The sequence below is a fragment of the Peromyscus leucopus genome, chromosome X (assembly GCF_004664715.2).
Source record: "Peromyscus leucopus breed LL Stock chromosome X, UCI_PerLeu_2.1, whole genome shotgun sequence".
In the NCBI taxonomy this organism is placed as follows: Eukaryota; Metazoa; Chordata; class Mammalia; order Rodentia; family Cricetidae; genus Peromyscus; species Peromyscus leucopus.
The window spans coordinates 6,112,671-6,125,083 of record NC_051083.1 but is presented as its reverse complement, the minus strand read 5'-3'; the positions used below and the strand labels follow the sequence as shown (position 1 = coordinate 6,125,083).

Sequence of the window (12,413 nt, the reverse complement as noted above, 5' to 3'; positions counted from 1 at the left end):
CCTTAGGGTATGCATGCAAGTGACTTAACTGGATCTTGTCATAGATTTATTCCCATCTTTCTGAGGAAATGCCACACTGCTTTCCATAGTGGCTGTACAAGTTTGGACTCCCAAAAGTAGTGTATGAGTTTTCCTTTTAGTCTACATCCTTGCTAACATGAGTTGTCACTTGTTTTATTGTTCTTAGCCATTCAACTCTAAGTAGTTTTGATTTACATTTCTGTAATTGCTACAGTGTTGAAATTTTCTCCAAGTTTTTCTCAGACATTTGAGACATTTGAGTTTCTTTTTCTTTTCTTTTTTTGGGAGAGGAGGGTTCTTTGTTTAGCTCTCACCCCATTTTTAATTTGGTTATTTGTTTTCATGGTAGCTACAGGGGTTTTTGTGTTGTTCTTTATGTAGTTTGGGTATTATTCCTCTATCAGATGTGTAGTTGGTAAAAAAAAAAAATCTTTTTACTTTCTGTGTGCTGCTGCTATGTCTGAATGATGGTGTCCTTTGCCTTACAGAAGCTTCTCAGTTTCATGAGGCCCCATTTATTAATTGTTGATTTTAGTGCCTGCGCTAATGATGTTCTGTTCAGAAACTTGTCTCCTGTGCCAATGTGTTGAAGGCTATTCTCCACTTTCTGTTATATCAAGTTCGGTGTATTTGTCTTTGATCCATTTGGAATTGTGTTTTGTTCAGGGTGAGAAGTATGGATCTATTTGCATTCTTCTACATTCAGCCATCAAGTTTGACCAGCACCATTGGTTGAAGATATGCTGTCTTTTTTTCCAGTGTATTTCTGGCTTCTTTATCAAAATTCAGGTGTTCACAGTGGATTGATGTCTGAGTCTTCTATTCAATTCCATTAATTAATATGTCTGTTTTTATGCCAGTAGTACTATTCTGTGTTTATTACTGTAGCTCTGTAATATAACTTGAAATTTGGGATGGTGATACCTCCTACAGTTCTTTTATTCAGGATTGTTTTAGCTATTCTGGTTTTCTTGTGTTTCCACATGAAGCTGAAAATTGTCCTTTCAAAATCTGTGAATTCAAATTCTAGAGGGAATTGCATTGAATCTGTAGATGGCTTTTGGTAGGATGTCCATTTTTACTATATTAATCCTATCAACCCATGAGCATGGGAGATCTTTCCAACTTCTGATATCTTCCTTAATTTCTTTCTTCAATGTCTTAAAGTTTTTGTCACACAAGTCTTTCACTTGCTTGGTTAGAGTTATCCCAAGATATTTTCTTTTATTTGAGGCAATTATGAAAGGTGTTGTTTCCCTGATTTCTTTCCCAGTCCTTTTGTGAGTTATAGAAGGGCTACCGATTTTTTTTTGAGTTACTCTTGTATCCAGCTACTTTGCTGAAAGTGTTTATCAGGACTTTCCCTGTGGAATTTTTAGGGTCACTTGTGTATGCTATCATATCACCTCAAATAGAGATTCTTTAACTTCTTCCTTTCCAGTTTGTATTCCCTTGATCTCCTTCAGTTATCTTATTGCTCAACCTAAGACTTCAAGTACTATATTGGATAGGTATTGCTGAGAGAGTTAAGAGCCTTGTCTTGTTCCTGATTTTAATGGAAATGCTTTGAGTTTCTCCCCATTTAAGTCAATGTTGGCTGTCAGCTTGCAGTAAACTGCCTTTATTATGTTTTGTCCCTTGTATCCCTAATCTCTCCAGGACTTTTATCATGAAGAGGTACTGGATTTTGTCAGAGGCCTTTTCTGCATCTAATGAGATGTTCATGTAGTTTTTATCCCTCAGTTTGTTTATATGGCAGGGTACATTTATTGATTTACTTATGTCGAACCATCCCTGAATCTCTGGGACAAATCTCACTAGATCATGGTGATGCTGTTTTTTGATGTATTCTTGGATTCAGTTATTTTATTGAGAAAATTTGCATCTATGTTAATAAGGGAAATTGGTCTATAATTCTCTTCTATTTTAGGCTTTTATGTGGTTTTGGTGAAGTCAGGATAACTGTGGCCTTATAAAACGTGGTGGTGTTCCTTCTGCTTCTACTTTGTGAGATAATTCGAAGTCAATTTTAGAAAAAGTTCCAGGAGGCGCTGAGAAGAAGATATATTCTGTTGTGTTTGAGTGAAATGTTCTGTAAATATCAGTTAGGTCCATTTGATGGATAACTTCAGTTAGCTCCAGTACTTTTCTGTTTGTTTTGTCTGGATGGCCTGTCTATTCATGAGAGTGGAGTATTGAAGTCTCCCACTATCAGTGTGTGAGGGTCAACATGAGATTTATGCTGTATTAGTGTTTTAAACTTTTTATGAACTTGAGTGCCCTAGTGTTTGTGCCAAGATGTTAAGAATTGTAATGTCCTCTTGGTGGATTTTTCCTTTAACCAGTATGATTGTCCTTCCCTATCTCTTCTGATTAGTTTTGGTTTGAAATCTATTTTGTCAGATATTAAAATGGCTACATCAGTTTGCTTACAAGGTTCATCTGCTTGGAATGTCTTTTTCCATCTTTTTGTCCTGAGGTGATATCTTGCTGTTAAAGTATGTTTCTTGGATGTAACAAAAGGATGGATCCTGTTTTTGCATTCATTCTGTTAGCCTATGTCTTTTTTGGGAGGAATTGGGATCATTGATGTTGAGAAATATCAATGACCAATGATTGTTGATTCCTATTATTTTGTTGTTACTGTTGGTAGGGGGGTGGGGGTGTCCTCTTGATTTGCTGGTCAGGGATAATTTATTCCTTCTATTTTCTTGGGTGTGGTTAACTTCCTCAGGTTGGTGTTTTCCACCTAATGCCTTCTGTGGGGCTATATTTTAGATAGATATTGCTTAAATTTGATTTTATCATGCAATACCTTATTTTCTCCATGTATTGTGATTGAAAGTTTTGCTGGGTATAGTAGTCTGGGCTGCCATCCATGGCCTCTTAGAGTCTGCAGGACATCTGTCCAGGCCCTTCTGACTTTTAGAGTCTCTATTGAGAAGCAAGCTGTAATTCTAACAGGTCTGTCTTTTATGTTACTTGGCCTTTTTCCTTTGCAGCTCTTAATATTCTTTCTTTATTCTGTATGTTTAGTGTTTTGATTATTATGTAGTGAGGGGACTTTCTTTTCTGGTCCAATCTATTTAGTGTTCCGTATGCTTCTTGTATCATGTTAGGCATTTCTTTCTTTAGGCTAGGGAAGTTTTCTTCTGTGATTTTGTTGAAAATATTTCCTGTGACTTTGACCTGTGTTTCTTCTCCTTCCTCTATCCTTATTATTCTTAGATTTGGTCTTTTTTCATGGAGTCCCAGATTTCCTGGATGTTTTGTGCTAGAATTTTTTGAGGCTTAACATTTTCTTTGATCAAGGTATACATTTTTTCTATCCTATCTTCAGTGCCTGAGAATCACTCATCCATCTCTTGTACCCTGTTGGTGAGGCTTGCCTCTCAGGTTCCTGTTCAAGCTCCTAAATTTTTCATTTCCAGATTCTGCTCAGTTTTCTTTACTGATTTGGGTTGTCTTTATTGATTCTATTTCCACTTTCAAGTCTTGGACCTTTTTAGTAATATCCTTCCACTGTTTGTGTGTGGTTTCATATATTTCTTTAAAGGATTAATTTGTTTTTCTCTTTATGGACCTCTATCATATTCATCAAGTCTATATTACGGTCTTTTTTCTAGGGCTTCTGCTATGTTGCAATACTCAAGGCCTGTTTTAGCAGGGTTGCTGGGCTTTAGTAGAGACATATTATCCTGGCTGTTATTGGCTGTGTTTTTACCCTGGGGTCTAGGCATCTGGGTTTAGAAAGACTGTAATTCTAGGTATTGATACCTGTCTTGTCTTTGTTGGGTGGGTTCTTTGGTTTCTGTTGCCGTCTCTTGTTCTTAGAAGATTCTGGTGGCTGTGTGTTGCCTGGTAGGAAATTCTGGGATCCTGTGGTAGTTTGAATAAGAACAGCCACCATAGGCTCATATATTTGAATGTTTAGTCACCAGGGAGTGGCACTTTTTGAAAGAATTAGAAAGATTAGGATATGTGGACTTGTTGGAGAAAGTGTATCACTGGGGGGTGGGTTTCAAGGTTTTTAAAAGCCCATGGGGCCCGGTGTTGCTTTCTGCCTACAGATCAAGATGTAGCTGTCAGCTATTACCCCAGAGCTTGCCTGCTTGCTGTCATGATAATAATGGACTAAACCTTTGAAACTGCAATCAAGCAGTTAAGTTTAACTGGGGTTAAACGCTTTCTTTCATAAGTGTTGCCTTGGTTATGATGTCTCTTCACAGCAATAGAACAGTGATTAAGACAGATCCTGATAAGTGTGACCACTGGGGTTTCTAGGTTTTTCTAGTTATTAGGAGCTGATACATAAGAATGGCGATGGGCTAGTAGTGGGGAGTGCTGAGGGGTTCTGCAGGAAGGAATAAAGCAGTCTGTTCCACAAGGATCATGTTAGTACCATAAGAATGGGGATAGAGAGGGAGGAGAAGCAGCAGTACATAGTCAGCTACAGAGCTGGGGATGAGACTGGTGGATTGAACTTAGAGAAATAGAGGGAAAGGAGAATATATGCAGTTAGCTTACCTACTTCATTGCTGGAATCGCTTATATTTTAACCATACAATATTTTATTAATTCTTTGAGAATTTTATACAATATATCTTGATCATGTTCACCACCGACTCCTCCCCCCTCAATCCCTTCCAGATTCACTTCCATCTCCTTATCCCTGCCCCCCACTTCATACGCTGTTTGTTCATATTTGCTTTTTACAGGTGACTATCTTGAAGCAGATGTCCCAGGATGTAAGTGCACCTATTTGCTCCTTTTAAATGTCTTGCCTTGTTTCTGTGGCTCTTGGGTATTGTAGCTGGGTAGGACTACTGATTGCTTTTCTCTGTTGGTAGCTTGCATGACTGCTTTCTGTAATGAGAACTATTCCTCAATGAGGAGGCTTCCAGGTCATCTCTAAATCAATTCCTCCAATCCCACTTCTCATTGATATAATCTTTATTATCTATACTGACTAGGCCAGACTGTGATAAAGCCACAATGTACTTAAGGAATCCCTTTCATTCCAAAACTCCTGCCAAAGCTCTTGTGGGGTTTTCAGCCAAGGTTCTGGCTGTAGCAAGGTCTTTGGAAGCAGGCCTTGGACAGGTCAAGAGGATGCCTCCCTTCATCTTTGTCTTTACTAGCAGTTTTGTTGGTAGGCATTGCACTCAAGAGGGGTAGCTTGAGCATGATCCTTGCCACTCCTACCTAGCACCTATCATCTGTGCCCCCTGTAAATCCTTTTGTCCAACAATACTTCCTTCTCCCTCCCATCCCTCTGTCCCCAGTGCTGTGGGTGGAAGAACCCAGGGTGTCATGCATAGGAAGCAAGCCGTCTATCAACTGAGCTAGGACTCCAGGCCCTCTCCCATCTCAGAGTTGGTGTGGGATAATTGTATTTTGAATGTCTTCACTGCTGGGCTTGAGGTTTTTGGAAAGAAATAACAAAAGTTATTTACATTCTGCCCAGCCATATCCTTCGCCCAAGTGAGCCCAGAACCACATTATTTGCTTGAAAATGAAAAGGGAAAAATAAAACCATACCAGAAGCTATGAATTTTATGTTGCAAAATAATATCCTTGCTACAAAGGAGATTAATACACAAGTGGATACACGTGTTACTGGTGGAAAATGAAGAGGTTCAACATGGTTTCTTCGGACAAAAGAGTAGGAAATAAGGAAAGGGGTACAAGGGTACCCCTGGTTGGAGAAGAGCAGAGAATTTGATAGTACTGTTGGCTTGAATTTTGGAATTGACATGATGAATATGGGATTCCAGAGACTATCTGAGGTTGATGGTGTTAAATTTCTCTGGATGCCAACATACCTTTATGGAAACTTTTTGCAATGATGCCTGTGGGTCCAGAGAAAGCCAAAAGCAGGTTTTTGGTGAGAGTGGCTTTGCTAGGTAAGTAATGAAATGACAGAGGGTAAGGAAGTTTAATTTATTAGCACCAGTGTCATTAAAATAAGGGCCCAGAACTAGTGAGATGACTCAGTGAGAGCACCGGCCCGAGCTGATCCTAACAACCTGATTTCAATCCACATGTCCCCAGGATACACATAGCAGAAGAAGAGAACCAACTCCCTCGGGTTGTCCAATGACTCCCAAATGCATGTGCACACACACAAACAGAAATTTAAAATTAAGAAAAAGAAAAAGAATGGCCCCAGAGTCTTTTAGCTGAACATGAAGATTTGAGAACAAAGTAAGGGGTGTGGGCAAGGCGGTTCAGAAATAATATATATATATATATATACATGTCCAGTCACTGGATACTTTCTCTACACATGTGACCCTCCCTCACCTGAAGTCAGTTTGTTAACGAAGACTTAACTTCGTTTTGAAGTAGTTGAGGAGAGGTGGAGAATGGCTAAGTGCACCCCAGAGGGGGTCCCTGGCCTGTGGCAGCCCATGCGGGATCTGTCTAGGCAGTGAGCAAACCGGGGAGGGTAAGAGGGCGGGGAGAAACTGCGGGTACTGTGGGCAGGGCCGGCAGCTGCTGAACCGGCCAATGAACGCTCTCAAGAGGCTGAGCCAGTAGAGCGAGCCGGCACCACCGCCTCCCAAGTTTCCTCTAGTGAATGTACCGCCGGGCGCTCCGCTCCACCCAGCTCAGAGCGACCCGAAGAGGCGGGAGCCGCCGACTCTGGGTGGGATTTCGAAGGCAGGGGAGAGAACCGCTAGGCGCCTGCTCTACCCTGGGCGAGGTGGAGGGGCGGGGGGCTCAGTGAACTATGAAGGGCCGGCGGCGGCGGCGCCGAGAGTACTGCAAGTTCACGCTGCTCTTGGTGCTGTACACGCTTCTGCTACTGCTTGTCCCCTCTGTACTGGACAGTGGCAGCGAGCAGGACAAGGGCGTCAGGAACTGCCCCGGACTGCAGCGCAGCTTGGGCGTGTGGAGCTTGGAGGCGGCGGCGGCTGGAGAGCGTGAGCAGGGCGCGGAGGTGCGGTCCCGGTCCGAAGGAGACGCGGGTAGATCCCCTGGGTCCCCAAGCAACCTCAGCGTAGTCGGTGAGGCGGTGGCCCAGGAGAAGCAACACATCTATGTGCATGCCACCTGGCGTACCGGCTCGTCCTTTCTAGGCGAACTCTTCAACCAGCACCCGGACGTTTTCTACTTGTACGAGCCTATGTGGCATCTGTGGCAGGCGCTGTATCCGGGCGACGCTGAGAGCCTGCAAGGCGCGCTGAGAGACATGCTGCGCTCCCTCTTCCGCTGTGACTTCTCCGTGCTGCGGCTGTACGCGCAGTCAGGAGACCCCACAGCGGGGGCACCGGACTCGGCCAACCTCACTACAGCCATGCTCTTCCGCTGGCGGACCAACAAGGTCATCTGCTCGCCGCCGCTGTGCCCTGCCGCGCCCCGCGCTCGCTCTGAGGTGGGCCTCGTCGAGGACAAAGCCTGCGAAAGTAGCTGCCCGCCCGTGCCGCTCCGCGCCCTGGAGGCCGAGTGCCGCAAGTACCCGGTGGTGGTCATCAAGGACGTCCGGCTGCTCGACCTGGGCGTACTAGTGCCCCTGCTCCGTGACCCCGGCCTCAACCTGAAGGTGGTGCAGCTCTTCCGTGACCCGCGGGCGGTGCACAACTCTCGTCTCAAGTCGAGGCACGGGCTGCTGCGCGAGAGCATCCAGGTGCTACGCACGCGCCAGAGGGGGGACCGTTTCCACCGGGTGCTTCTGGCGCACGGCGTGGGTGCCCGTCCGGGAGGCCAGACCCGAGCGCTGCCCTCCGCGCCGCGAGCCGATTTCTTCCTAACCAGCGCGCTTGAGGTGATCTGTGAGGCCTGGCTGCGCGATCTGCTATTCGCGCGCGGCGCGCCCACTTGGCTGAGGCGTCGCTACCTGAGGCTGCGCTATGAGGACCTGGTGTGGCAGCCGCAAGCCCAGCTGCGCCGCCTGCTGCGCTTCTCTGGGCTGCGGGCGCTTGCCTCGCTTGATGCCTTCGCGTTCAACATGACACGCGGCTCAGCCTACGGCGCCGATCGGCCCTTCCACTTGTCTGCTCGGGACGCCCGAGAGGCTGTGTACGCCTGGCGAGAGCGTCTGAGCCAAGAGCAGGTGCGCCAGGTGGAGGCCGCCTGCGCCCCCGCCATGCGACTGCTGGCCTACCCTCGCAGCAGAGACAAGGGCGATGTGGAGACCTCCAGGGAAGGGGAGACACCCCTGGAGACCAAGGCCAACTGGGCCACGTAACACCCTGATCTTGAACCCTGCCCCGGGGCTGATCCAGGTAAGGTGACTCGAGACAGGGCAGATTATAAGGAATGGTGTTTGAGGGATCCTGAAATGACCAGCAGTGGGGAAGAGGGAGTTGGAGGGTGGCTAGAGGAGACAGTGCTGTCCTGAATCGCATGCTGTCAGAACACGTCCAAGAAAGTCCTGCTTGGTAGAATTGAGGTGTTTCAATGGTTTACTTGTTTAGCCACCTCCCTTCTCAGAGGAGGACTTAGAAGTGAGAGAAGATGTGTAAGTGTAGCTGAAGCAGCATCCAGAGCACTGCTCTCCCATATCCCCTTTTTAAGACATCAGAGGTCCAAAGACAGTAGAGAAAGCTTAAAGCATCCTAATGCAACTTGAGACTGGGAACTGACATGAAGAGTGGAGCATAGGATTTAGAGAACCCTTCGAGACTGATGGTTCTGAAGTTGATGGCTTTGTCCTGTGGAGCAGCCTTTTGCCATGGTGTCTGCCTCCAGAGGAGGAAAACAAAACCAAAAACAAGGTGTCACAAAAAAGTGTGAATTCTGCCCCGACTTATCCATAATTTTTCTGCCTGATATTTTGCCTTTCTTCTCCTCAGGCTCCAGAGCATTCTTCCTGAGTACTCAGCATGTGAGCACTGTCAGGCAGCTCTTGTGACAGTTTATGCACAGTTGTGTGTCTCCAACCCTATTTTAAACAAGTACAACTGACATTTCTTTTCCCTGGCTTGTGTATGCCCTTCTCCCTTCCTGTCTCTCCTTTCCCCCCTCTCTAGAGGCTGACTGCTGTTTGCAGGATATCTGACCATATCCCGTTTGTATCAGGTCACAAAAGCTGTTTGGTCAGCTTCCTGTAGTGCTCTAAGAAGGCTGAGCTGGACTTTCCCCACCTCCATTCTGTCGATTTTGATAGATGGGATCTTAGATTGGCAGTTAACAATTTATCAAGTAAATCTCTTTTTTGTTCATTCTCTATAAAGTGGTTGCTTAAATGGCCTGGAACAGTCTCTGTATGTGTCCAGTGTTGATTTAATAGATGCTGTGTAACATTGGGCCGAGGGAAAGCTTGTTCTGCATGATGCTCACCATAGGAATCTAGTCAGCGGCATTTCCCCAAACACTGTAAATTGGAAGAGTGCCTGCTGCCATCTGTACAGTGCAGGCCAGAGGAGGAAAAAAGAGCCGGAAATGACTTAAGTTTCTATTCATTATTTTATGGTGTAATTCAATATTCCCCTGGGATGGGATGGAGGGACAAAGGTTGAAGATGTTAATGAAGATGGATTTTTTTTTTTTTTTTTTTTTTTTGGTTAATAGACCTAGGGTTTCAGAGTGGTTTCAGGAAGCTGGCTAACTGAATTTGTTTCTCCCAGTAATCAAGTCAGTTTGTATAATTGCTAGGAAGTCTCTGTTCTTTCCTGATTTCTAGAATGAAGGATGGTAAGGCACAGGGTGACTCCTCCCATCTTTTTTTTAAAATTAAATTTATTTATTTTACAGACCAACTACTGTTTCCCTTCCCTTCTCTCCTCCCATTTTCCTCCCCCACCTCCCTCCCCCACCCCAATCTACTCCTCCTCTGTTTCTTTTCCATATCTTCCCATGGATATCAACAAAGCATGGCATTTTAAGTTGCAGTAAGACTACGCATCTCCCCTTGTATTAAAGCTGGGCAAGGCAACTGAGGAATAGGTTCCCAAAAGCCAGCTAGAGCGTTAGACTCCTCACATCTTTTTTTTTTTGACTCCCCACATCTTAACAAAAACATCCTATCATCAGTTACACCATATTTACAGATGGAATATAATGGTCCCTAACTCACTTTCACAGACCACAGGAAATGCCTCCTGTGGGCAAAAGCTGAAGCGTTTTATGGTTTTAAGACATGACAATCTCCTAGAAACATTTTTCCACCTCTTCCCCTAATTTGTTTTGACACACTGAATGATGTCTGGGGCAGGGAAATAGAGATGAGGGTGTAGGACTTTATACTCTAGGGAATGTAAGTCTGTGTGGGTGATAGTGACTGTGAATGGAGATGCTGGTGCTTGTATTTGGAAGTCTAATGGGGCTGCTCTGTAGAACTACAGGGACATCTGGGTAGAAGTTTTAGGCTCTTGTAGCTTTTGATCCTGAGTCTCTACTCCTGTAGCCTTGTGACTGAGCTCTTCCTCCTGCATTGGACACTTAATATCAATGTGTGGAGTTATTAAAATGTTTGTATTCCTGGCTCCTAGGAAGATAATCTGGTTATAAACATCTTCCTCAGAACTCACCAGCTACTAGACCTACTAGCTGACTTCTCACTGGCTAGAACTAGCTCGTATGGCCTGCCCTAGGCCAATAATTGGCATAAGGGATTGGAAGCATATTGAGTGGCTCTTAGCAGCAGTTCTCAATTCTGTGAAAATTACAGTTGTCTTATTTGGTGAGTATGTTTCTGAAACCCTTGGATACTACTGCACCTTATATGTACCATGATCTTCCCTATTCATACATACCTATGAGAAAATTTAATTTTTATATTAGATACATTAAAATATTAACAGTAATAATAAGATAGAATGATTATAATAATGGATTATAATAAAAGTTGTCCCAGTGTATTGTTTCTGGGCTGCCATGAGGCAGGTAGTGTATACGGTGTGGATCAATGTGAATATTCTGGACAAAGGATGGTTTCCATCTCAATAGAATAGAGCAGGACTGTGTGACAGTTCATTGTGCTACTCAGAGCAGCATAGCAAAGCTTATAAATAATTTCTGCAATTTTGTATTACTAAGGCTGTGGTTGATAGTAGGTAATTGGAGCCTGAGAAAGGAAAATCATATGGGTAGGAGAGAATCATTACTATACATCCACCTGAGGAGCTTTTAGAAAAATGCCCATGCCTAGTCCCCCCATTCCCCACCAGAGATGTTTGTGAGACAGAGCTTGGTGTTAGAGATAAAACCCACAGACCAACACATGTTATATGTAACCAGAGGCTTTTCTCTGCCCCACCCTGTCCCACAGCCATTTCCAAATAATCACTCAGAGGCTTATATTAGTTATAAATATTTGGCCGGTGGCTCAGGCTCATTATTAGCTAGCTCTTACATTTAAATTAACCCATATTTATTATCTATGCTCTGCCACATGGTTTGTGGCTTGTTCCCTCATTTTCTATACATCTTGCTTCCTTGGCAGCTGGTGGAGTCTGCCCAACTCCACCCTTCTTCATCTCCATCTTCAGTTTGATAGTACCACCTAACCTTATTCTGCTTTGCCATTGGCCAAACAACTTTATCAACCAATGAAAGCAACACATATTCACAGCATACAGAAAGACCATCCCACAGTAGGCACTCCACTATTGAGCTTCACCCCAAGCCCAGGAGATCGGATCCATTCAGTCTATGATGAGGTCTTCAGACCCAAGCATTAGGGTTTTCAAAACTCCCAAGGTGATTCTACTGTACTGTCCAAACTGCAAACCACTTGAGTTAGACCAAAGATTCATTCTCTGGCATAGAGCAAGGTCAAAATGGGGACTAATGGGCTGTTAATAAGCAGCAAACTCTGGCACAGTGTTTTATGTGAAAGAACTTGAAACTATGAAGTTCTTTGCAGATAAAGGGTGTTATTATGGGAAGGGAAATTATACATAGGGCTGTTTATCATCTGTATATGTCTTCAGATGTTTTGTTTAAAAACTAGTGTGAGCTTGTTTTATCACCTCGATATAGGGAGCTGAGATGAGAAAGGAGATAACATATTCAGCAAGGAAGGCAATGCACAAAATAGGCACTTAATGAGTATCAAGTCACTTTGGAATCCTTTGGGAATCCATTCTACACCCCTCCCCATGTGCTAGGGATGGAACCCAGAGCCTTTCCCAAGCTAGGCAAGCCCTCTATTACTGTACCACACTCCCAGCTCCTTGCAGTTTTAAAAGTAGCATTCAGAGCATTGTCTAAAAGTTTGTTTTTAGTTTTGGCTGGGTTTTTTTTTCCTTGTGAATACAAATGCAATATAAATAATTGGAAGTGATTCTTTTTTAAAACTCACAAGCAGCTTGTTTAGAATTCTTTAAATATGCCTCTTCTTAGTCTGTTTCCACCATGAGTAGTCCAGAAGGAATGTAACTAAAGATATTCTCTGGTCTTGCTATGTGTGTCTGACATTCTGGTCTACGAGGTGGCTCCCA

The 12,413-nt window shown here is 44.1% G+C and overlaps 1 protein-coding gene across 1 annotated transcript in view; it reads left to right on the top strand.

Moving 5' to 3' along the window:
* Window positions 1-6,571: 6,571 nt before the first annotated feature.
* Window positions 6,572-12,413, top strand: part of Chst7 (carbohydrate sulfotransferase 7) — a 28,714-nt gene continuing 22,872 nt past the window's right edge. The window contains exon 1 of the mRNA XM_028861818.2: window positions 6,572-8,252. Coding sequence (XP_028717651.1) covers window positions 6,758-8,215 — 1,458 coding nt within the window. The 5' untranslated portion in view covers window positions 6,572-6,757 and the 3' untranslated portion in view covers window positions 8,216-8,252. The remainder of the gene's footprint in view (window positions 8,253-12,413) is intronic.